Source organism: Sardina pilchardus, chromosome 14 (genome assembly GCF_963854185.1).
Source record: "Sardina pilchardus chromosome 14, fSarPil1.1, whole genome shotgun sequence".
Taxonomy (NCBI): domain Eukaryota; kingdom Metazoa; phylum Chordata; class Actinopteri; order Clupeiformes; family Clupeidae; genus Sardina; species Sardina pilchardus.
The window spans coordinates 3,154,529-3,180,407 of record NC_085007.1 but is presented as its reverse complement, the minus strand read 5'-3'; the positions used below and the strand labels follow the sequence as shown (position 1 = coordinate 3,180,407).

At 45.2% G+C, this 25,879-nt stretch overlaps 1 protein-coding gene across 2 annotated transcripts; it reads right to left on the bottom strand.

Annotated features, from left to right (window-relative positions):
• Positions 1-3,012: 3,012 nt before the first annotated feature.
• Positions 3,013-25,391, bottom strand: smad2 (SMAD family member 2). Of its 2 annotated transcripts, none has more exons than XM_062553754.1 (12): positions 25,249-25,391; positions 24,831-24,962; positions 22,991-23,699; positions 12,363-12,452; positions 10,670-10,863; positions 9,846-9,980; positions 9,349-9,423; positions 8,501-8,554; positions 7,777-7,989; positions 7,036-7,173; positions 6,151-6,295; positions 3,013-5,575 (listed from the first exon to the last, which is right to left on the bottom strand). In XM_062553754.1, the coding sequence occupies exons 3-12, from the start codon at positions 23,230-23,232 to the stop codon at positions 5,452-5,454; spliced, it is 1,410 nt and encodes a 469-aa protein (XP_062409738.1). In that variant the 5' UTR covers positions 23,233-23,699; positions 24,831-24,962; positions 25,249-25,391; the 3' UTR covers positions 3,013-5,451. The 2 variants fall into 2 exon arrangements, with proteins under 2 accessions (XP_062409738.1, XP_062409739.1); XM_062553755.1 differs by having other exon boundaries at positions 9,361-9,423.
• Positions 25,392-25,879: the final 488 nt, after the last annotated feature.

Genomic DNA, 25,879 nt, shown 5'->3' with positions numbered 1-25,879 from the left:
AACTTCCAAAAAAAAACAAAAACAAAAAAACACAAACATTTACCTTATATAATACTTAACCAAGTTACTGGTATATGAATTGTTTTTATGGTGTTGAAATGTATTTAGTCGATCACTTATGTTGGTCTTAATCATCCATCGTCTTCATTTAGACTTTACTTGTTCATGTTAATGTCTATGGAAGGTTTATTGAGGTTATTGTAAAGCTGGGCTCAAACTACACGACTATCGGCCCGATAATCGGCCGAAACCGGCCCTTACGACAATCGGTGGAATGTTCACTTCCCAGGAGGATCGTAAGCGATTGTCGGCCCCGTTTCCCTAGTCGTGAACGACGTTCTAAGATAGAATTTTACGGGTTCTGAGACTGCCCGATCGCAAATCGTAGATATCAAACATGTTTGATATTTACGACTGGAAATAGAATGTTGAGCAACGACGAGAGTTCTTTTGATAGGCCTACTGAACTCGAAGGAGAAAAAAATAAAAATGAAGTGGACAAACCAACTAGGGAAGCGCTTGAAGAATTGTGGGAACAATATGAATGTTTGTACAACGCAACGGTTGGGCTCATCAGTACACCCACCATCAAACACAAACACAAACAAACACACACACACACACACACACACACACACACGCCTGCATGTGTGCGTCTGTAGGCTATACGTCCCTTAAGGTATGTGTGTGTACACCAAATTGGACTAGGCTACCATACCTTACCAACTATGCACAGTATCCCATTAGCTGCACGCCATCAGGCAAATCTACAACGTTATCAAAATTAACTTAATGCAGAGCTCTATCCACGCACACACATTTTGTTTGAGCAGGAGAGATTAGCACGCAGGCGCGCAACTAGGATACTTGTTTTCTTTTACCTGCTATCGTTACCAGCACACAATTAATGTGAAGCTAATCACAACTCAATACTCAACTCATCATGGATATTATATCGCAAGTTCTTTTAAACAACGAAAACAGAAGGATGGAGAATGGAGGCAGCAAAACTATAGGCCTATTCCAGATGGACAAAACAGGTAGATAACTGTGTGCTTGTCGGAATTGACTAGCTGTTTAAAGCAAGACGTTAAAGATAACTTAGCTTTATAGGGTTGTCTGTGTAACGTTGTCCAAATGAGTCGGCCACTGTTAGCCTTTATTGTTGTATTAATTTATTGATTGCATGTGGATACTGTTATGTAGGCTACTTTTTTGCTGACCAATGCACGAACCTAAAACCGAGAAACGGACTTGTCCAGTAGGCTAATATTTTCCGGTGGGAGAGGTTGTTTGATGGGTGTGACTGTCACACACACACACACACACACACACACACACACACACACACACACACACACACACACACACACACACACACACACACACACACACACACACACACACACACACACACACACACACACACAGCTTTAGCTCTCGCATGTGTGATTCAAGTTACATGTATGCTATTTGGGCGGACTGATTATAACTAGGCTAGGTCTCATTTACAGTGTTGCAAGACCAAATGTAATGCCAACACGCTGTAAAACGGCTAGGCCATAGCATGTAGCCTACATGCACGAAAGTTGAAGCCATTTCACACGCATGCATATAGCCTACGTCAAGTTATCTGTTATGAAGCGGAGGGCATAACCTAACATCTTAGCCTGTAGTAGAGCATGGAATAATGTCGCACTGCTGCTACAAGTAAAATTGAGCATCGTATGGCGATGATCAACACACAGCAAAAACTAGGCAGTCTGGCCATTAGGCTTACCTTTATATGGTCCACTGAACGTTTTCCATTAAGTTCCACATTGGGCTAGCCTGCCTACTTTAACGCACCAGGCAACAGGCAAAATTACGAGCCTATGTTTAAATGTATATTTATGTTATCACGAACAGCATCCAATTACTGTTTAGATGCCTATTGGCCTATTCCAAAAACTTAAATTTCCGTGAATTGATATTATATTTTCTCCATGCAAACCTGCACTGCGAAGCTCTCTGTTCACTGCTGTAGGTAGGATTTATTTATTATTTTTGGAGTGTGAAATTATGGGACGGTAAGAAGTGGGGAAAGCTGCATGTGAGGAGTTCGCACTCTTGACTGGGAGATATGCTGTAAAGTAAACTCTGTAACGTTATGGCCTAGTCATCGCGGCCAGCAAGATCACCCATTCTGTCAGACTTGCTGCCTGCTCGTCGTCCTTAATGAAACCCTGCGAAATCATATTGGTCAGGAGCTCTTTGACAAACCGTTCCGAAAGTTTATTTCATTGCAACGAACTTCGGTGAACTAGATTGCAACTCTATCCCATTCAATGTTCCCCGTTTTTGGTGGTCCCAGCTTTGGGTCATGTTATCATTGTAATGCCATGAAGGCTAGTCTACCCGACTGAAGAACGTGTGGTGTGACATGCTTTCAGGAAAATGTACTGAGTTTTCAACTCACACGTCATCACGGAATATAGCCTACGTAACAAGTCAATCGCAGGAAAAATCTTATAATGTGCGGAACAGTCGTGTAGTGTGAGCATGTTTACGATTGGAGACACGATAATCGGTTGCGATTCTCTTTATGTGTGCGCTGCAACCCGACGTCAAAATCGCATACGATTTTTAAATCGTGTAGTTTGAGCCCAGCTTTAGTCGCTTTGCACACCGACCGCATCAGTTAAGAACCATAAACATAAACACACAACTACGATCTCAGAAAGGACATATTCATATTGAAGAGAAGTACACTCCATTGAAACTCTGGTTTGTGCGGCATATTTCCTAAATGGACACTAGACGATCACCCGACCACAGAGAGTTCCTACTGACCACACCAGTTTGTCGAAATAGAACATGAAGTAATGGCAGTTGTTCATACAGCATCAAACCTTTGGAAGCAGAACTGGAGCACTTCAAGAAAGCCCAACCACACAGCCGTGTGTGTGTGTGTGTGTGTGTGTGTGTGTGTGTGTGTGTGTGTGTGCAAAGAAGAGGACAAAGACCAGTGTGACCATGAGAATTAAAACTTTTATTAGTGTATTTATGAAGTCTGCATATGCAACACGCCTGAAAAGCTTATGGCCTGAAGTACACGTCCTACCCTCAACATCTCTAATTGTAGAACAAGCTCACCAACTGTTAAATGCTTTGCCAAAAACATTTTTTTTTTTATTGAAAAAAAGTAAAATAAAATTATATATACACATATATATGCATATATGTCTGGTCCACTTACAGATCTATTTGGTATCCTTTTTCCATCCCCAGTCAAAATGATGTGGGCACGATGATCCCCAGAGTTGGCATGGCAACGGCCATGTCAATCATCTTTGTCTACTCTCACTAGGTGCACTTGAAATACAATCGCAAGTGTAATAAGATCAACAAAGACAGATCAAATCAAAAGAGAATGGGCAGGGCAGGAAGGAGCAGGAATGGAGATTTCACAGAAGAAAAAACAAAAAATAATAATAATAATAATAATAATAATAAAAATAAAAAATAAAAATGAAATAAGTCTCGCCACTGCCACAACAAGTAAAGAATGACAGACAGCTAGCTCACAGTTATTAGTAAGTTGTAGAACAAGCACACACTAAAGAAAAAAAAAAATTGCACTACTCTCCCTGTGTAAGCAGTCTCTCATTTTAAGATATACGATCCAATTGAAAATTGAATGAAACACAGCCGACTTTGCTCAACATTGGACTCAAGGTGGGATATTCCATTGATTGAATGACCTCTTTGGGTGTGGGGAGAAGGGGGGTAGTTCGCGCTCCTTGACAACAATAAAGCAAGGGCAGTTTATTTCCTCTGACTACGGAACAAAAGGAAGGAAAAAGAAAGAGAAAGTGAAAGGGTGAAGTTAAGAGGCCTGTTCAGCTGATTGTATGTGTTTTGTTTGTTTGTTTGAGTTTGTTTTCTGTGAGAGGGCACATGCAGGATGAGGAGAGGAGCCGCGGGCTACTGTAGGAGACTGGGGGTAGGTGGCGTCTGCGGAATCCTTTTTTTTTTTTTTCGTGACGGGACTTGAACTTTATGAAACCATGTTCCGATAAAAAGAGGGCATGATCTAAAAAAATATTCAATTCTAATAAAAAGGAAGAGAGCTTTAAAGATTTTAAATATATTTATATATAAAAATACATGAAAATACAAAAAGTAGCTAAAAGAAAGATAAAAGCAAAAAAATAATCTTGTAATTGTGTAGGATAGCCTAGTTTATCAACACTTAAAGCTTAAATACTTGAATTTTGAAAGATTTTGGACTGAGAGACCGTGTTCTTTATCAATTTACTCGTAAGTGACCGCAAGAATAGAATTCACTAGAAGCCCCAAGCTGAGAGGTAGGTCACTCTGGACACCACTGCTCTGACCAGCCCATCTCGGGTCCGAGAGGGGAGGCCGAGACAGCCGCAACGAGGCTCAGAACCAGCACCAGAGTGCCTCGGACCAGAGCGGACCTTCTGCTGGGAGTGTCAGATTGGAGGCGGGGTTTAATAGCTTTCACGTGATTGGAGTTTTGGCTGGGTTTCCTTTATGACATAACATTCCTATCTGTTCCTATTCAATTTAAAAGAAGCATGTCTTAGAACAGCACACCTCAAATTAAAAAAGGCAACATTCTCTTCAAGTGGGGGGGGGGCGAAGGGGGGGTGAGGTAGGGGGCAGCAATCGTGATTTTACCTTTTTTTTTGGAAATGGAAGGGGGGCAGGGGAGAGCATCTTTTGGCATTCCTTTCAGAACAAAAACAATATAAACTGAGGAAAATAACAGGCAAGATCAATGAGAGTTAATACTTTTGGACCATTTCAATTAGTCTTGCAAAGACAACAAAAATGTCAGAAATGCAACTTTTTGCCAGAAAAAGTAACTTTTGTCCAGCAGACAAATTTTTAGAGCTCAAAGCCAGAAGTATTTACCGTATTAAATTTCATAACTTCATTGAGGGAAAAAAAAAATTAATAATAATAAAAAAAAAAAGCTCACTGCAACACTTGTGCCAAGTATTACCTGCCTTCTGATGATTCCCCACAACATACACATCTTTCCCTGGTCCTCTAAAAATCAATATACATTTCAGTTCTACCACTAATACACTTAATATTGAGGGTTTAGGAGAAAAGAATCAAAGGTGCGTGAAGCTGAACAAACAGCAAGTGCCGGGCTCTGTTCCGAACAGTGAACACATCAGTGTCAGGAGAAAGCGAGAGAAGAGAGAGAAAGAGAAAGAGAGAAAGAGAAAGAGAAAAAGGATTCACAAGTACTATGAAATAGGGGTTATAGCAAGTCTGTTGTTCTTCTAGTTGTCATAGTTTTGTTTTGTTTGTTTTTTGTCGTTTTTGTATGTTTTTTTTGTTTGTTTTTTTTCTTTTTCTTTCTCTTATGTGATTGTAGACTCGGTTGTCGGGGGCAACGGTCGTGGTGGCGGGGAGGGGGGGGGGGCTTTAGGACATACTGGAACAGCGGACCGAAGGAGAGCCCATCTGGGTCAGAACCTTGTCTAGCCACTGCAGAGGCCCGTTGAGATGCAGCTCGATCCAGCAAGGGGTGCTCGTAACCGTCTGTCGTCTGCAGAAACAGAGAGAGACGTCGTGAGGAGATATACTAGACGGGGCGCATCCCTTATCTGCTGTGCTGACAGACAAGACAAGAAACCACTCTGGAAGACAAGTTTCCACTGATGATGGGTATGGATTTGAACCAATATAATAAATTACAAATACAGACTTACTCTTAAAAATGATATGATAAAAAAAAAATATGTTTCTTATTTCACTACAATTGTATGTATTTGATAAGTCCCTTCCTTTGTACTCTGTGTAAACACTTTATGAGTGTTATTGCCCTATAACCGTACAGTCGGTGTCACAGCTTTCTAAAGTATGTCTGCATTTGTAGATAAACACTGTATATGCGTTACTGCCCTATAATTGTGCGATCCTCTCCTCTGTACTCTATGTAAAGTATGTCTGCACTTGTAGATAAACACTTTATGCGCATTGGTGCTCTATAATCGTGGGGACCCTCACCTGCCCCGTGTTAACACTCTGTGTGTGTTATTGCCCTATAATTGTGGGGTCCCCTCACCTGTACTCTGTGTTACCATTGTGTGTTATCGCCCTGTAACAGTGGGGTCCCCTCACCTGTACTCTGCGCCCCAACCCTTGACGAAGCTCATGCGGATGGTGCACATCCTGGTGAGCTGGTAGACGGCCTCGAAGCCCTGGTTCACCGACTGGGCCAGCAGAGCCGCAAACTCCTGGTTGTTGAAGATCTTCAGGTTGCAGCCTGGAGTGGAGAGGGAACATCACAACAACAGGGACATCAGCGTCAGTCTTCTCACTCACTGGACTTCAGGTCAGAAAACACAGCTGGCCGTCTTAGTCTAATTATTCAATGTGACCCGTGACGATGCAATTTCACAATTTTATTTACATCTCTTCATTTAGCACAGCAGTTCACAAACTTTTTTTCCCCCCACGGACCACCTTCTGAATCCTGACTCGGCTCGCCTACCCCCACCATCCAACACAATAAAAAGTAACACATTCTATTGACGCAGTGCATGTTTAATAAGCCGCCTTTTTTTTTAATGAAAACACAGCCTACTATAGAGTTTACAAATTATTGTATATGTAATTAAAAATGATTAATCTATTCATGAATTAAGTACAGAAATGTTCATTTTTAACACCTCTCCGACATAGCCCTTTTCATCTCGCATACCCACTAGAAGCAGCTTGCGTACCACTGGTGGTCCCTGATATAGCAGATGCTGTTGTCCAAAGTCAACGACAGTATATTACAAGGGATTACACTGTCCCAAGAGCAACTTGGGGTTAGGTGCCTTGGTCAAGGAAACAACTGTGGAAGCTGGGAATTGAACCAACAACTTGGCTGCACGCAAGCCCAGCTCCTTAACCACTACACTACCGCAACCAGGTTATCAAAGCAGACATTTAAACCCATGAGCGGTTATTATTAGTGGAGTAAGTGTGAGTGTGTGTGTGTGTGTGTGTGTGTGTTACCTGGGGGGATTTTGCAGACTGTGGCAGGGTGCCATCCATACCGCTGGTTACAGTTGGGGCTCTGAACGAAGATGGCGCTGTCGCTCAAACACTCTGCAAACACCTCTCCGCCGATGTAGTACAGTCTCACACCGCGGCCTGGACACATTCACACACATTAGCGAAACTAGTCATTCATGCCCTTCACTTCACTTTGATGTGTGTAAGAGAGTGAGTGTGAGTGTGTGTGTGTGTGTGACAAAAGGAGAGAAGGTGAAATAGAAATGAGGCCACAAGGGTGAAGGCAAGTGAGTGATCTTAAGAAAGCCATCCTGAGGTTCCTTGGTGTTTTAAGCCCCCAACGTTGTCTTCAAGACAGTGCTGCCTGGAAGGCGCTTGGGTTAGACATGGGTTAAGGATAGGGTTAGGGGGGGCGCTGTGGCACAGCAGGCAACAGCGTCCGTACCATTTACGGGCCCGAGTGCCCACGGGGACCCAGGTTCGAATCTGGCCTGCGGTCATGTCCCGATCCCACCCCATCTCTCTCTCCCACTTGTTTCCTGTCTACCTCTTCACTGTCCTATTCTAATAAAAGGCAAAAAGGCCAAAAAATATACTTAAAAAAAAAAAAAAAAGGATAGGGTTAGGATTAGGATTAGGTGCCTTGAAGTCGATAGTGGCAGCGCTGCCTGGAAGGACGACGTCGGGGCTTAAAACACCATCGAGCCATCCTGAGGGGTGGTGTGTGGGCGGGTGCGGTACCTATGTGTCTGCGGGTCATCTCCACGGTGGCGTTGCGGTTGACGTTGGACAGCAGGCCCAGGCAGAAACGCTCCGAGTTGGACGGGTCGGTGAAGCCGTCCACGGTGAGCGAGGGCTGCGAGGCGTGGAAGGTCTCGCCCACCCGCTGGTTCAGCTCGTAGTACGCTATGGAGCACCAGAACGCCGGCTCCGAGTAGGTCACCGGCTGTAGGTCTACACACACACACACACACACACGTAAGTCTCTCCTCATGTCATGTTGTATTTTTCCTGTCTTCCTTCCTGTCCTGTCTACCCCCTTGTTATATTGTAAATAGGGCTTTCAAGGGCTCCCTTGAAAAAGAGATTCAATATCTCAAACTCACCTGCTAAAATAAAGGATAAAAAAAAAATATATATATATATATATATATATATATATATATAATTAGCTGTTCTAGATCTGTAATTAGCTGCTCGAAATTGATCTGCATGCATTATTACAGTCTAAGGGCTTGGACTGGATATGCCTGTGTGGATCAATACTACCAAAGGTTTTAACCTACTCCTGGAATAAAGAACAAAGACATTTTTAAATTTGATCTAAACCTTTTTGTTTTACCTTTTGGAATCAAAATGAGGAATCGATAGGAACTGCAATCAATAAGGGGAGTCAGAATTGACACAATTTGAGCGATACCCAACCCTTCTTGCGGGCGCGAGTGTGTTGTGTGTGTGTCCTTACCCATGCCATGGTTTACAGGTGAGAGTGTGCTGGGAGACAGCTCAGCGGGGGAACCTAGAGAGGGAGAGGAAGAGATCAGAGCACGAGGGAGTAAGGGAGAGAGGTAGCTACTTTACAACATAGTTCAGTCGACACACCACAAGTATGGGCTGTTTAAATGACAATTGATCAAAGCAGAATAAAGGATTATTTAGTTGGAAACGTCAAGTAATGTTCTTCTAGCTTTAGGCAGTAACAACCTTCAGAGAAACAGATCTCAGAATGCAAGAGACACTCTACACTACAAAAGGGGATATAACCAAAGCACAGATCACTAGGCAGTCCCTCACCACCCTAAGAGTGACATATTTTGTCAATGTGGTCAAAATGTTAAGTTTGTTAAAACGTTCTCCTGGGAGCTTTCAAAGTTCCTAATGAATCTGAGATTCAGGAGGGATGTTAGCCTGGCTCCGCCTGTCTACATACTTCTGCTCAATTTCTTTACCCTACAGTACTACGTCTGGAATAGCTTGATCTGTCCTCGTTTACTTCAGCTTCCTGGAAGCCAAACCAACCAGCGAACAGAGGGCGTTCTCTGCAAAGTCAGAGAGTCTGGTATCCAGGCTAGAGGGATGTCACTCAAAAGTAGGAATTTTCCCACTCCTGTTGCTGATGAACACACCAAATGCTGGAGGGACTGCCAAGGGTGGGAGTTGGGGCTGTGTCCAGGTGGAACCAACAGGGGGAGTAGCTGGGAAAGGGGCATCAGTAAGAGCTGTGGGCACTTTACTGGTCCCGTGTCACACACACACACACACCACAGCTGTCTACTGTCATTCCCGAGCAGTGAGACACGACTGGGAATGTACCTGTGTCCATACTTTGATTCAACTGCTGGTCACTGGTCTCTCCATCCTCACTGATGTAGCCCGGAGGGGGAGTCTCTGCAACACACACACACACACACACACACACACACACACACACACACACACACACACACACACACACACACACACACACACACACACACACACACACACACACACACACACACACACACACACACACACACACACACACACACACACACACACACACACAGTTAAGAGTCATCAGCTACACATTTTTCCCCATGTTGTATAAATACGCATGGCTTTATTGAGCATTTCTCAGTGGCGAGTGCTTGCAGACTGTAGAGGGGTATGAGTGCAGCAGAAAGGGTCCCTAAAAAAAAAGCCTTGCCTTGGACTGCTCCCAGTTGGGAAAGTTGGTGTATGTGTGTGTAAGTACATGCAGATGTTCGGTAGATCAATCCCAGGGGGATGTTGGTCTTCGAGCGAGCGAGCGAGCGAGCAACTCTCACCAGGTATGTAGTTGTTTGGTGGGTCGATCCCGGCGGGGAAGTTGGTGTTTTCGGGGATGGAATGGGTGTAGTCATCCAAAGGAGGCAGCTCAGTCAGGATCTCTGTGTGTCTTGGCACGAGGACAGGGGGCAGCACTGGGCAGAGAGAAGAGAAGGAGGAGAGGAGGAGAGGAGGAGAAAGACAGAAAGATCAACTTGCATACATGGAAATACATGTAACTATACATCCTTGTTGGGAATGTGTTTGTTTGTTTGTTTGTTTGTTTATTTGTTTATTATTATCAATATAAAATAGTGTCTTGCAGGAGAACTTAGGGGCTTAAAGTGTCACAAAGGGATGAAAATGCATCAAATAGTGCTTTTTAAATGAAAAATAACACAGCTACATGATGCATTTTCATTCAAAAACACTTTGGTCAATTTTTGCCGGAGTTACACTGTTTGCTCAAGGGCATAACAGTGGATGCTACAGACAGAAGTCACAGGGAAGGAGTGTAAGAATCAACCTGCCCAGTGCACTCCATGTCAGACTCAAACATCACCCAGGGTTAAACATGGGCTGGCCTGCCCTCTAGTGGACATTCTGTTTAATCAAGTTTCTGCCTGAACCTCAAGTTCCTGACACATGATTTCTTCCAGATTATTTTTTAATGATTATTTCTTCTTTGAGACCTTGAAAAAACTAAATGGTTTTCTGTTAAACACTAAGAGCAAAATAAAATCTCAAAAAGCCTGTCATTCATAATTCCATACATCCAAGCAGATCAAGTGATGGCACCTGTGTGTGTGTGTGTGTGTGTGTGTGTGTGTGTGTGTGTGTGTACCTGGCGTCTCCACCCTCTGGTAGTGGTAGGGGTTGACGCAGACCTCATCCTTCTTGAGGTTGAAGGCGTACTCGCAGGTGTCGATGGCGCGCAGCTCGTGGTGGCTGTGCAGGTCGGGCCAGCGCCACAGGCGACAGTAGATGACGTGAGGAAGACCCTTCCTGTGAGACACCTGCAGCCGGCCATCCAGAGACCTGGGGGAGAGGGAAGGGGGGAGAGAGAGAGGGGGAGAAGGAGAGAGGGAGGGAGGGAGAGAGAGAGAAAGGGAGAGAGGGAGGGAGAGAGGGAGGGAGAGAGATAGGGAGGGGATAGAGAGGGGGAGAGAGGGTGAAAGGGAGAGAATGGGAGGGAGAGAGAGAAAGGGAGGGAAAGAGAGGGAGAGCAAGAAAGGGGGAGAGGAAGAGGGAAAAAGGGAGTACAACAAGAACAGAACGGAGAGGGGGGTAGAAAAAGAGGAGAAAACAAGACAGGAGAGAGAGAGACAACAGAGAGGGATGGAGGAAGGATGGAAGAATGATGGAGGAGAAGCCAAGCAGAGGAAGAGAGGATGAAGGAGATATAGAAAAAGGAAGGAGGCAGAGCATGAAGAGATGAGAGGATTCAAGGAGGAAGAGGAGGGAAAGGAGAGGAGGAAGCCAATAAAAGAAGAGAAGAAAAAAGGAGGGAGAGAGGGAGCGACAGAGAAAGAGAAAGTGGCACAGAGGAGGAGAGTGCCATATGATGAGAGAAGAACAACATGAATGGAGAGAGGGAGGAGGGGCATGTTTAGACTTCTGGAGGAGAAGAGCAGATGACATCCTGAAACCGCACTAAACACACACACACACACACACACACACAGGTATAGAACAGCAACCTGTCTCACACGCACGCACACACACACACGTACGTACACGCACACACTCACACACACTACACTACGCAACATTAGAGCCTCACCAAACCTGCATTCTTACAGCTGGCTACAGTTTGCATTTCAAAGACTAGCACCTATCGGTCTACATCTACATATGCTGTTCAGATGAATTAATGGGTGCATTACCAGAACTGTATTCAGGAAGAGACTGTAGAAGATTTATGGTCAATTACATTAGTATGGTCATCTTTTTTTCTTTTTTTTTTTTACTTGTTTTTAACTTTTGGGGGCATTTCAAAAGAACACAAATCATTCAAACTAACAATGTTCAATGCTAATCAACCAAGAATATAGGGAGGAAGAGAGGCACACAGAGATTGAAAGAAAGACAAAAGACAGAAAGAAATGAAAGACTGGCAGGAGAGAGAGAGAGAGAGAGAGGGAGAGAGAAGAGAGATGGAGAGCTAGAGAGACAGAGACAGAGAGCAAGAGACACACACTGGTATGAGGGGACAGGCCAGAAGAAAGCAAGTGATATAGCAGGAGTGTTAAACGAGAGCAAGCGAGAGCGAGAGAGAGATGAAAGAAAGAAAGAAAGAAAGAAAGATGAGGACAGCTGACAGGTTGTGGAGCTTCAAGAGGCAACAGGGGGAACAGTGAGGACAGACAGACAGAGAAAGAGAGAGAGAAAGAAAGAGAGAGAGGAGGGGGAGGAGGGTCCACCCCAAGCCCAGCCACAACACCATAGCACACACACACCCCTGCCCCCTCCCTGTGTGATGTCATCAGCGTGCGCCCCCCGGGGGCCCGGGGCGGGTGAGTGAGGAGGATATTCACCTGGTCGTGTCAGAGCTGCTGTACAGGCCTGACGTTTCCCACTGTTCTATCGTATTGGGCGAGCTCAGACCCCACATTTCAGAGCAATTGCTGTGCACAGAAAGTAAAACAAAAAACAGAACACAAAGAAACAAAAAAATGATAAACATGGGGCATGATTCATTCAAAAATACCATGATGATATAGCATGGGGGAGGGAGAGAGAGAGGGGAGGAGAGGAGGAGGAGGGGGGACAGGGGGGGGTGGTCACGCTTCTTTTATGGGAGGAGATGATGACATTAACACCTGGAGTTGGGTCTGATAGCACATGGACATCTCCACACACACACACACACACACACACACACTCACCACCCACACACACAAACCACGCACACACCTCCAATAAAAGAAGCCTCTGAAATGGGGAGACATTTACACAGGACTTTAACAGTGTGAGATGGAAACAAACTCAAAGTCATTGGTGACACTGATGGACTTGGGTTGTCATGACAGTGTAGCCGGACTCAGCTCCACTGCCTGGGTGTCATTCCTCATGCAGGCCTAGACTACGGGGGGGGGGGGGGCAGGGATGGGGGAGGGGGAGATTTGTCTCCATGTTTCAGAAACATTACACATTTCAACTGAACACCGACTGGCTCAGGACACTGTTTGAAGTGCATGCAAGAATAAACACAAAACAAGGCGGACATGACAGCAGAAGGATGTTTATCTTTTGAGGTGTACCATTGGAACGCATCAAACTGAAGAAAAAAAAAACAGAAGGGAACAGTCAGACGGACGAGACAAACATGGGTGTCCGCGGCTATTCTCAAAAGAATCATGGACTGAGGACATGAGGTTGTGACGTGACGTGACGTGACATGACGGGACGTGACAGTACAGCGGGTCACACAGACAGACGTTTTGGCATGTGATGAATGAAAGTCTGCCCCCTGGTGGTGGTGGTCTCTGAAATGGGACTAAACCAGTAGGAACTCACTCAGTGAAAACAAAAACAGTACAAAGCCTGCAGCCACCAACAACAACCACAACACTGCCTCTGCAGCTCACAGTCAGTGGACACCGGCTTCATGGGCACAAGACGTAAGACCTGATCTCCTGCGCGTGTTTTGTGCGCGTGTGTGTGTGTGTAATGCAAATTTATAACAATCAATCTAATCAAAGTTGGTACTGCTAACAAGGAGGGGTTCTAGTGTGTGTACACACACATTTGTTTGCGTAAGAGTGTGTGTTGTTCAGGCCTCTTGACGTGTTTGTCTGATTGCACTGGTATTGTAATGGCTAGCTCTTTGATGCCATGCCAGAGCCGGGTGGAAGGCTGGGCCACAGGAGTGGATAGACACAACAACACGACCCTTTCAGATCCCACAAACAGCGCGAGACCGCTGGAGAGCATCAGCAGATCATCTGCCATGTTGTGGCATCAAGTAGAGGCCAGAGAGGTTCCAGAGCTCCTGTAAAACAAATCCTCAACAAAAAACAAAAAAAAACCCACACATATCCCCATACGACTTAAACAGTTACATGCTCAGTTACTGGTTAGAAGGAATAACCCTACAGACTGAATTAAGGGCCTTATCTTACACCCCGCGCATTGTGGCAACTAGCACAGCTCAAGTCTAGTTCCCATCTCTCACCCAAGACAGTGATTCATTTTTTGCCATGCGCTCCAGTTCATTAGAACATTGCGTCCATGGGCGTGCCAATTAAAAAAATAAAAAATAGGCATCTTAAAGCCACTAAAAACTGGTCTCAAGCAAAGGCGCATGTAAAGTACAGCTGTTTCGAAGGCACACGGTCATGACATTTCAGCAGCCCTTAGCGACGAGTCCCGGGCAATGACTCGGCTGCAGGATGAATATCCTTCTAATTTGTATTAAATCCTTCAAACATTACTGGGGTAGTCATAGCCTATGAGACCACAGTGAAATAAATGTCAGTTTGCCAAAGAGTTCAAATAATTGCTGAGTGAAGTCAAACACACACACACACACACACACACACACACACGTTTTAGTAAAAAAAGGTTATGTGAAATCCTGGTGTTGCACAGTCTCACGTGCAAGCAGATTCCTTCAAATGCGCTTTCTCGAAAAAACCAACGCACCGTTTGAAGTTGTGCTGCTTGCTCTTAAAGGGAATGACAGATGTCACTCTCGTTGGTTTAAAGGATGCTACGCCCCAAACACACCCATGACTAATTAAGAAACATAAAAACAACCCTTTTGAACAAAGCCCCTTGCCATCTACGCTTGCAGTGTTGCAAGTATGTGATATTCACATCATACAAACATACTATTGTCTGAGCATTTCCTCCGCTAGGTGATTGCACCTGTGGCTCCAGTAAGACTAACTGATTTTAGTCATCAAGGAAACAACGGACATGGCATGTCGACACATACTATGAGACTGACACATGGAAAACCCAAGTATTTCAACAGGTCAAATTTAGTATGGAAGTCCTCTTACAGCATAGTGCGACTATCACCAACTCAAGTTCAGTCTACGGTACCAGGCATGTCATTACTACGGCCGTTTGTACAAACAGACGATACTCGCAACAGGACTGTATTCTGATAACTTGACAACAAGCACTCAGTCAATTAATGGGGACTCAACGAGATATGCTTCCATGGTACAGCCTTTTCAAGGTTGACATACTTAGCGGTCAATCATAATGGACCAATTTCAAAACAGGGCCTAGCCCTAGACGCACACATTCTGGAATGCCCCTTTTAAGAGGACGCTTTAGGGGAACGCCATTCTGATCCCTAATACCTGTTTTCTACTTAGGCCTCAGTCTAATACCCCTGATTCAAAACGACCCATCTACACTTCAAAGCCAAGGCAACAGGTATGCCTGCTTTCTTCGAAGCACTGATTCAAAGGAAAAATGAAGAAAGTTTTAAAATAGCTCAAACAGATGCAAGCTGGGGAGGTCCAAAGCAATGCATTTGGTCAATTAAGAGACCATGCCATAGAATGTAGCTCTTCAAGAGTTCTTTGAAAAGAGAGGGGCATCCCTCTTGAAGCCCCAACCATTCCGAGAGTGCCTCCTCTGCAAACACATCCAGCAGTTCAACAGCTAACTTGCACTCACCATAAACTTCTTTCTCTCCCCTGCTACCATTTTCTACTACGACAACACTTTCCCTAGTACACTCTTAAAAACGATCATGTTGCACCCATCTGGACATATAAATGTGTTAAAACACAAGTTTTGTTATTTTCAACACATTTATTTCAAGCATGTACTTCAACTCCTGAACACTCATATTTTAATCATTTCCATAATGCTGAACATATTCATTGACTTATTTTTGATGTTGGCCAGCTTCCTTCTGCTTAGAGCAAATACAAGTGTCCAGAAAGTTACATGGAATTTTGCGGGAAACTTGCTCAGTGTTTAAAATAATCTGATTCAAATCCCTCAAAACAATGGCCATTTCAGCAACAATTTTACATCCACCTCCAAGCCTATGACCTGAAACAAACATTGCATTTCTGAGAAGACAAAAAAAAACATTCATTGACTTTACAAAGGCAGATGTGCTCGCTTGGCAGGAAACAGCTCTAAAACGGAGAAGAAAAAGCAAAAAATCTCATCTAAAACGCTCTCTAGAGACAGAAGTGAAACAGTCACACTTCACCATGACTGATGTGGCACTTAATAACCAGCGGATGTTCAGCAGTTGCACAACCTACACGGGGGCACCAACAGGCTTCCATGCAGCAGGACTAACTAAACTTTCATTATCTGGAGAGACGCGCATGGTTATAAAACACAAACACACGAATCATTCATTTTTGTTTCCCGCTTTAGGCAAAATGACATCACTGCAGCCATGTCAATAAAGCCAATCCGAACCTGAATCTCAAAACAAACACACAGACGCACGCATTTATAAAAAAAACATCTTAAAATGGCACACTTAACGCAAGCATTTCGAAGAAGAACAATAAGCTTCTCTTCAGCCCCACAATCTGTGGTCAGATGGCCATTCATTAGGAGATGTGAATAGAAGCTTAATCGGGCATGAATCATATGCCATTCTCAATTAATAAATGGTGGCCTAACAATTCAACAGCTACATACACACAACTGCCTTTATTCACACAATGACTGGGAAAAAAAGCCGCCAAAACACTAGGTTGCTTCACTCTCGCACACACACCGCATTGTTGCCGATGAGCACTATTGTCAATTGTTCAGGGGTTTGCTCTCGAACATCTGGCATCTCATCAAAACTAACCTTTTATATAAAATATACACTTTGCATTCAACAATTAAAAAAAAAAAAAAAAAAAACGAAACTAGAACCAATTATAATTCCATCAGCACTTTGCTGCATCCATGGACAGGACACACAACAATGGCGCACCACCACTCACATATGAATGTGTGAACTTGTATCGTATGAATGTCTGTAGGGGCTGCCCCTGTGGGAACGGCGCTGCGGGCTAGGCGGGCTCTGACCATAGACTTGATACTCAGTGTTGTGGGCATTGCAATGACCAGACTACATTTTGGACAGACTGAGAAGCTCTCTCACATTAAACTGGAGGCACTGTTTTGCAGTGAGCGAGCGTGTGTGTGTGTGTGTGTGTGTGTCTCGACCACAAAATCTATTGGTCATCCACATCCCAGAGCCTCAGTCACCTCTCTCTCTCACACACACACACACACACACACAGAGAGAGAGCCTGGAGTTGTGTCCTGATAAGACTAGCAGATAAGGACACACACTCAGTTTTTAACCCAAGCCAGCTCCTCTCTGTACCAACTCTACAGAAACCAACCCCTCCCCCAAAACAAAAACACATTCGCCCAACCTTCACCCTGTTGCTAGTTAAAGCCTCCCTCTCTCTCTCTCACACACACACACACACACACACACACCAAAAAAAAAAAAAAAAACTTCACAGAGATGTGGACTTCATCCATAACCTGGGGCGAGATTAGACTCCGAGGAGGGGCTCCCCGCGCCACAAAGAGAGCCATATGTCTGCTCTAACAACCTGCCTGCGTGGCCCCTTTCATGACAATGGGCTCAAAACGAGCAGCGCTGCAATTACGCCGCCGCGTCTCCCGGCTCCCGGCTCCCGGCTCCCGCGCCGTTTGTGCGCCTGCCAGCAGCGTAATCCCATCAGAGCACTGCCTCGGCCTCGGCTCATAACGCCAGGCTGGGCCTGCTTACGAGACCCCGCCGAGCAGGAAGCAGCCCGCAGAAAGTGCTACCTTCCCCAGTCCGTAAACGCCCCCCCCCCCCCCCCCCCCCCCTCACCCACCCGCCCCCACGCCAGGAGTCGCCCATGAGGTCAGGCTACGGAAGGGGGGGGGGATGAAGACCAAGTGGACGAGGGCATCAAACACAAGAGAGGTGTGGAGAGATACACACTACTACACCAGGGCACGTAACTGAAGTGCTGGTCGCTTTTCAGAGCTTAAATCTGTTTTAGCAGTGTTCATCTAATTTCTTTTCAAACGTACAAGCCAGAATCACCTCTGGGGTAGCCAGTTCCGTTGATTATAGCGGAACGAACGCTTCAGTTATGTGCCCAGAGTAGCCTGCCTGCAAGCCAGAGAGGACCATGGGACTTCCTACTCGGCGGTTACACATGATGTAACTATCACAACCAAAAAGAAAACATTTAAAGACTTTGTACCCTCTTGACCTAAAACAATCCGTGTTTTATCTACGCAGAGTGTACACACTCGTGGACCAGGCCGTTCTTCTGTTAAATCATCTCGATGGTATTCGTCTGAGAACAGCTCAACACCTTTACTTGCGTTATCCGTCCTAAGACATGCAACAGGAGCAGATCGGTATCGCTCACGTCAAAGCAGGTCTTCTGGACCTTTTCACCGCAAACGACGGCAGCTTATCTCCTGACTGGGGAGTATGGGGGCTCTGGGAGATGCACACACCCCCACCGTATCAGAACAGGCACCCGTGTGCTTAGTTCACAACATGAGAAGAACAGGGATCAGGTTTAAACTCTGTTGTCAAGATGTGCTTTGGCAAATATTTTCCGGTCCTACACTAAATATCACAACATTTAGCAATTCAATCAATATAAAAATTCTGTGAAAATTATGATTGCTCTTTCAGTCTCATCTGAACATTTGCATCACATGTTAAACCAATTGACAATGCAGTCTAGAATCTCATCAGATGACAAATTTTCCTCGTAATATCAGACAGCAAGATGGTATTACCGTAGTCATAAAATATAAGCCTGGTTTAATACCACCTCAGTATAAAAAGCCTTCCATGGTCACAAAAAGGCACCATGAACTCTCATCTTCCCAATGGTATCCTATCATGAACTCACAAGTGTCGACCATCTCATGAAATCCATCCATCTAAAGCAGATAGTTTGATCACTTTTGGGAACTCCAAGCGTTTTGGGCCCTTTGTGTTTCGGTCCATGACTGGAGCGAAAGACCTATTCTCACGCTCACCCCAACAGGAGGCCTGGCAGAGATAAGTCTATCTGCACATTCAGACAAAAGACTTGGGTTGATAACGGCGCCTGGCTTCCACAAACGCAAACCGGAAGTCACATCTCTTGAGATAAGCAGTTGTTTGTCTTACTTTAAAAAGAGAAGACAGTCAGGCACGAACTTCCAGGCTCTGGAAAGGTGCCTGGCACCTGAGTGACATCTAAAGGACGCCACTCTTTAAATCCGGCATGGACTCACGCACATTAAGGACTTCGACTGGCTACTTGTGATACCATATCCACTTTGTGGCATCTGGCAAGACAGTTTTGACTTTTTTTTCTTTCTTTTTTTAATCGATTTGCGAAACATTTGCTAACACTGGGAAGGACCACGGCCCCCTGACAGCTTGGCTGCATATCTTCACGTGGGAGCCTCAGCAACCCAAAGGATAATCAGTTCCGTTTACCATGTGGTCAATCATTCTATTCCGCACTGACGCAACAGCCCATTGCGTGATGCTAGGGCACACCATGGAGCGGTCAGCACACTCGCAAGCCAATAACAATAATAATACTAATAATACTAATAATAGTAATAATAATAATACTAATAATACTAATAATAATAATACTACTACTAATAATAATAATAATAATAACGGTCTCACTGGCCATGCCAAATTGAATATTTTATAGGGCATCATCTTTCAGAATCCTATATCTGGCTTTAATCAAGTGCTTTTATTTGACATTATTTGAATTGCTGAGCTATAGGGTTGAAGAAAAATGAAAACAATAAAAAAAAGAACAATGCTTTTAGAAAATGCTGGCACATTCCCTTCAAATAGGTTTGTCAGGAACTCAAATTATGTAAAGAAATATTTAGTTTGGCTTAGATTGGAAGCTCAAGTGCTTACACTAATAGCTTTTGGTTTTCAGCCTTGAGTTCTACACGGCGTAGGAATCCCTGACGTGGGTGTGGGAGAAAAGGGAGCCGAAACGGGCATATCAAATGTTTTGAGGCATCTCGAGTAGTTATTACAAAACATGGGAAACAATCGTCGATTCCGTCAATCCCTGCGGCGGCCAAGGTTGACCGTCCGATTAGACGGAGAACCAGCACGTGTGGGACGGAAAACTTTCCCACCATTCCGGAGCGTCCCTGACGAGGCCGGGGAGAGAGAGAGAGAGAGAGAGAGAGAGAGAGAGAGAGAGAGAGAGAGAGAGAGAGAGAGAGAGAGGAGAGAGAGAGAGAGAGAGAGAGAGAGAGAGAGAGAGAGAGAGAGAGAGAGAGAGAGAGAGAGAGAGAGAGGAGAGAGAGAGAGAGAGAGAGAGAGAGGCACGCTAGACAAGACAAGGGCCTCCAACTCTCCAAGGGTGTCCTGACCCTCCTGCTGCACAGCTCAACTACAGGCACATATACCACTGCTTGGTCAAATTTCCTATTGTGATGCGCTATTTGGAACGTGCATTATTTTTCTATATACCGCACGGCTATGAAGTAGTTCCCTTCTTTTGGGCTTATTACACTTGAATATTAATTCGCCAATGTGAATGTAACGGTAAAAACAGCAATGTTGTATCTAAGACGGCGGCAATATAAACGAAAATGATAGTAGCAGTGGTATAAGAGGGATAATCAACTCCGCGCCCTGTGCGTTTATAGGAAAATAATGCACTTATCGAAGTGTAAAGTCCCCTCCGCCTGCGGCGTCGGGTCCTTATTACCACTTCGAACGTGCATTATTTTCCTATAAACGCACGGCGCGTCGTTGATTATCCCTTACATACACCCCCAGACCAAAGTCATCAAAACAGTCAACAAAAAAGAAAGAAATGCATCTAGCAGAAATGTTACTGTTTGGGTATTCTGGTCATCAGAAACAAATTGTTCCCTTTGAATCATACGTTTCTACCTCTAAATTGAGTTACTGGCCCCAGCCGTGGCACGACTGGCTGGGGCACCTGCACCGCACGCCGGCGACCCGGGTTCGATTCCCGCCCCGTGGTCCTTTCCCGGATCCCACACTGGCTCTCTCTCCCACTCGCTTCCTGTCTGTCTCTCTACTATCCTGTCTGATTAAAGGCATAAAAAGCCCCCAAAAATTGAAGTTACTGACTTATTCTCATTCTGTGACACCTTAAGAAGGTGAGGCGAGTTGTAGTTGTAGCTGTATGCATTTTTTTGGAGATTATATCTAAAGAGATTTGTTCCGCTTATCAGTACAACTCTATGGAATTCTAAAACTTTGAAGCGCAATATCTCAGAACTACTCAGAATGCAGATTAGAACCTTATAATTCTAAGGGGAATATCTTGACCATTAAGAGGCCATTCTAATTTGAATTCGCGCGCTCATCATATCTTTCTCCCGTTCGGTGCCCTCTCTGTATCAGTAAAACAGTGGGTGTACTTAGCACCATCTTACCAGCCAACAGGCCCATGACTCCTCCTTGTGCAAGATGAATTTCTGCCCTCACACACACGCTTAGGTTACCCCCAACGACCTTGTGCAGGTCGTGGAGGTAACCCAGGTGTGCCGTAGTATTGTAGCCTTCGAAACAAGAACAGCATTTTCTACTCCTAAAAATACTGATCAGCAAGGTGAACTCCTCGATCATTCTTCCATTAAAGAGGAAGTGGGAAAAGGCAGCCTCTCAGTACCCAACAGACGCATGGCTCAACCTAAGATAAGAAAGTATAAGCAGCAGAGGGCTTGCATTGGGACTGCATGGAGTTCAAATGGTCATACATGCAGAACGCAGGCCTGCTGACCTAAAATGATACCAGCATTTTTTTTTGTTTTTTATTCCATTTCAGGATGCTGAAATCCTCAGTCATTCTGCTATTAAGTGTCCGAGGAGGCAGAAAAACAGTGACCATCATTTTCCAAGTCCTGCACATGGTTCATTGCGTGGTCACCAGTGGAAGAGCCTTGACTAGCAAGTCTTGTCGTACAAGACATTTGGTTAAATGAAGACGTCGGCCAGGGTTGCATGGGAGATAGCATGCTTGTGTGCGCACACACACACACACACACACACACACACACATCTAAAACATCCGAGGCCTTCCTCTCCTGCGAAGGTTCGCCAGCCAAGAGCAGCGAGCCCAGTTCCCCTAAAGAGGGTTTCGTTTCTGCGCCTCAGTTCTGCCCAGAAAAGCAGTAGAGCGCCGACGCAACAGTGCCCTTCTTATCTAACCTTAAAGTGGAAACTCGGTCTGTGTTTCCTCAAAAGCATCGTTGTGCTCTGACCACCGTAACCAAGAGAGACCACATCGAAATTTAGCATCACAACATAACAAAGCTTCAGGCCTACACAGCCCCATATATTTTGAGGGATGTCACAAGAGTTTCGTAAAGAAATTGTAACAGTCTAATTCTACAGAAGACGAGTGACACGTCATAGTGCGCAGAGAACAAAAAAAGTGAACTCAGACAAGGGTGAGGTTAATGTCTCTGATGCTAAAACGTCTGACAGACACCTTCACCGGAGTGTGTATGTGTGTGTGTGTGAGAGAGTATGTATGCTTTCATGACCAAGAATATCAGTCATGGCTTGATAACCTACTGGAATAGGAGACAAATCAGCCCCATGGGGATTGAGTTTACACCCTCTGGCCATCAGCAACATTGACAGAATGGACTGGAAGCATTGGGGGGTGGAAGTTAAGCTGTGCGATGTCCTCATGAGCTTTCACAGTTAGCTGCGTGTCAGTGCATTCACAATGGCTTTATGGACAAGAGGGTTTGGGAGATATGGGACACAGGCCGCCCGCCCCCCAACACACACACACACACACACACACACGCACTCACAAACACGCCACATCACTCTCTCACACACACACACACCCCATCACACATACACAAAAAAACACCATAACACACACTCAGAACACGACCATGCACAGTGTAGGGACGCAAACAACCATACACATCACGGATACATCACACACAGTGCACAAAAACACACACACACACACACACACACCCCCTCCATACATACTAGACATTATACAACACACACGCAGACAACAAACTTCCATATACACTACACACATTACACAGCAGACACACACACCCACCCACCATACACACTACACAGACATCACACACACACACACACACACACACACACACACACACAGTCCAGCCCTCTCTGCATGATAGCTACCTGGGGATGGTGACACACTTGGTGTTGCAGTTCTGCGTGGTGATGGCCTTCTCCAGCTCGTCCAGCTGGCCCGTCTTCTTGAGCTTCTTGACCAGGCTCTTGACCGCCTTCTCGCACCACTTCTCTTCCTGTCCGTTCTGCTCGCCGCCGCCACTGCCGGCTCCTCCCGAGCCGCTCGCCGACTTCTTCCAGCCGAGGAGCCGCTTCACCACCGGAGGGGTGAAAGGCAAGATGGAGGACATGACTGAAGAAGAGGAGGATGAGGAGGAGGACGAGGAGGAAAGGGGGGGTGGGGGGGACGCCGGATAAACCAGGTGGGAGGCGAAGAAGGGGCAAGCGAGTTGGTTGCGTATTTGTATGTGTGTGTGTGTGTGTGTGTGTGTGTGTTTCCCTCTCCTCTTGATTGGTTAGCGTGTGCGTATGTGTTATGTATGTGTGTGTGTGTGTGTGAGCGGGTAATCAGCCCCCCAGTGGGTAAGGAGCAGAGGGTGAACTCAGAGGGGGGCTGAGGTGAGTTGGTGAGGGGTGTGTGTGGAGTGTTTTTTTAGTCAGGCCCCGTGTGTGTGATTGAGAAAGGGGCTGGGGGGGGGGGGGCTGTGCAAGCAGCCCCGTGAAGGTGTGCGTGGAGGGGGGTAGGGGTTAGGTGGAGTGGAAGGGGGGGCGGGAGAACCACGCAGGAAGATGGGGGGGAAAGGGGCCACAGGTTCACCTGAGAGGACAAAAAACAGAAAAATATCACTGATGACTGGATGCTCAAACTGGGTTGGGGGTGTGGGGGTGTGGGGGGGGGGGGGGGGGTCTTAATCATCCAACAACAAGATGTTTGGCAAATCACATGTTTGCATCTGACGTTTTTATATTCAAGTTCAAAATTGTTCATCTGCACACACCAAAAGACCAACACCTGCCTTCAGAGAGCCCTAAAGAATAACTTAAAAGGGGGCATAGTAGGCTGTGACATTCATTATTTTAACCATTTCCGGATTAGCCCTCTGCCCAGTGCCCGCGCCTCTATAATTATCATTTACACATAGCCTATTATTACAGTTTAACCATTAGCCTAGGATGTGCTGCCAGGTTGTGAATATGTTTACGCTACAAAGTTTCTGCAAGTACACAATGGGTGCAAGCATGTGGAACGCAGCCATTCGCTCGATGCTCGGGCTACTTGACTTATAACAACTCCCTCCTAGGCTAGCGACCCATTAACAGAATCCCAAAAAGTAACACCGATGTGTAGAACCTTTCAAATTGTTTATTTTGTCCCGCTACCAACGCCCCGCCATTTCCAAGTGAGCATGGGACTTTTTATAATGCTACTGTTTACTGCCTCATCACAAGCCCGGCTAATTAATCTCTTTAAGCAAACGTTCATTTGGTGGTTGGGCAAGACAGCCCTTTGACTTAAATCAGAGACCTCCAGTCTATAGGCTATGTTGTTCCCAGAATGACGGATAATCTATGCTGGCAATCGTTCAATCCTACAAACATGAAATAGCCCAATGTTCACGTAGCATCAAAAGGGGGAACAAATCTCAGAAAGTACGAGCAGAAATCATAACCTGAGATAAGTTTGAAGCTCTTACCTTTCCATTCTTTGGAAAACCTGCACGTTTGACTAAAGCAAGTGATAGTCTTCACGATACAAATGGCTTAATCGGGAGCTATCTAAGAATAAAACAACAAAACCTCCGACTAATTATCTCTGGTAAGAATGTAGCCATGCATACGAAATAGGCCAAGCCGTTCCTGAAGAGCATTAGGTAGCCAGCCCCAAACAACAGGCTAGGATGTAAAAATAAAGCGTCCTATTTACCTACGATTGGAGCCAAACACTTACCTGGAACCACTGGAATAAAGGCTTGAAAAGGGTCAGGTGCTGCTCACTGTTGCATAGTACGATGTTCTTTTATGTCCCAGGATTCTGTGGTAGCCCTACACGGATTCCGCAGATCCTCCTGATGCTACAATGCTACAATGAAACAAACCCGGGACATGAATATCTAACCGCCCCCCGACACAACATTTAACAATATTACTTTGCAATCCATCTAAAATAACACTTATAGCCGCGTGGGCATCACTCGAACATTCCATAAATGTTACAATATTTCCCATGGCTCAAACCATTATTGTTTGCATGAAGAATTCATTTCCGAAAACCGCTAGCAGCCTTGCTACTTTGTTTGACAGAAAAATAAACAGGTTTGAAACATGTTTGCAGCCAGTTCAACATTTGCCGTTTTGATGTAACTCACCCTGTTTGTAAACGACAGTTTGTGTGCAAAATTACCGGCCAAACACTTCGCGACAAAGTCAATCTTTCCCTTGAAGATGTAAAAATCGATTTTAAACAGTATTTTCCTCCCTGTCGCCGAATTACACCAGTAGACGACGGCCTCTCACACTACAATCAACCTAACTTGGGTGCACGCAACGCGACACTTTCTTTCCTTCAGTCCCGCCTTCGTGTTTCCGATTGGAAACAAATAGATATGGGGCCTGTAACCCAATATAAACATCGCTATGGGATTCGTTCAAAATGGTGCCAGTTATGTCGTCCCCAACGTAATCTTTACGTCTTTTAGCGCCATTGGACATTTCCCTCTGTCAATTTGTCAGTGAGGCCTGGATTCCAGTAAAATGATTCTGATTGGTTCAAGTGCACATCCATCTCCTGACTTCATAAAAGAAGCAACCCGAGTAGGGGTGGGGAAATATTACAAGTGGGTTAGCTCCATCTCAAAACAACATTGCTGATGGAGAGTAGTGTTCTTCCGCCATTCACTAAAGAATAAATAGGGCTCCACATCCTCACGCCTGCCATCAGTCCTCAGTTCTTTTACTACGATGGCACTCTTTCGTAGCCTACATTTGAACAGTATTTCT

Coding starts and splice junctions, on each gene's coding strand:
- smad2 (XM_062553754.1), bottom strand. CDS start 23,232: ATGTCCTCCATCTTGCCTTTCACCCCTCCGGTGGTGAAGCGGCTCCTC. Junction 10,864..12,362: donor AGCAGCTCTGACACGACCAG/GTGAATATCCTC, acceptor CCTCTCCCCCAG/GTCTCTGGATGGCCGGCTGC. Junction 9,981..10,669: donor CCAGAGGGTGGAGACGCCAG/GTACACACACAC, acceptor CTCTCTGCCCAG/TGCTGCCCCCTGTCCTCGTG.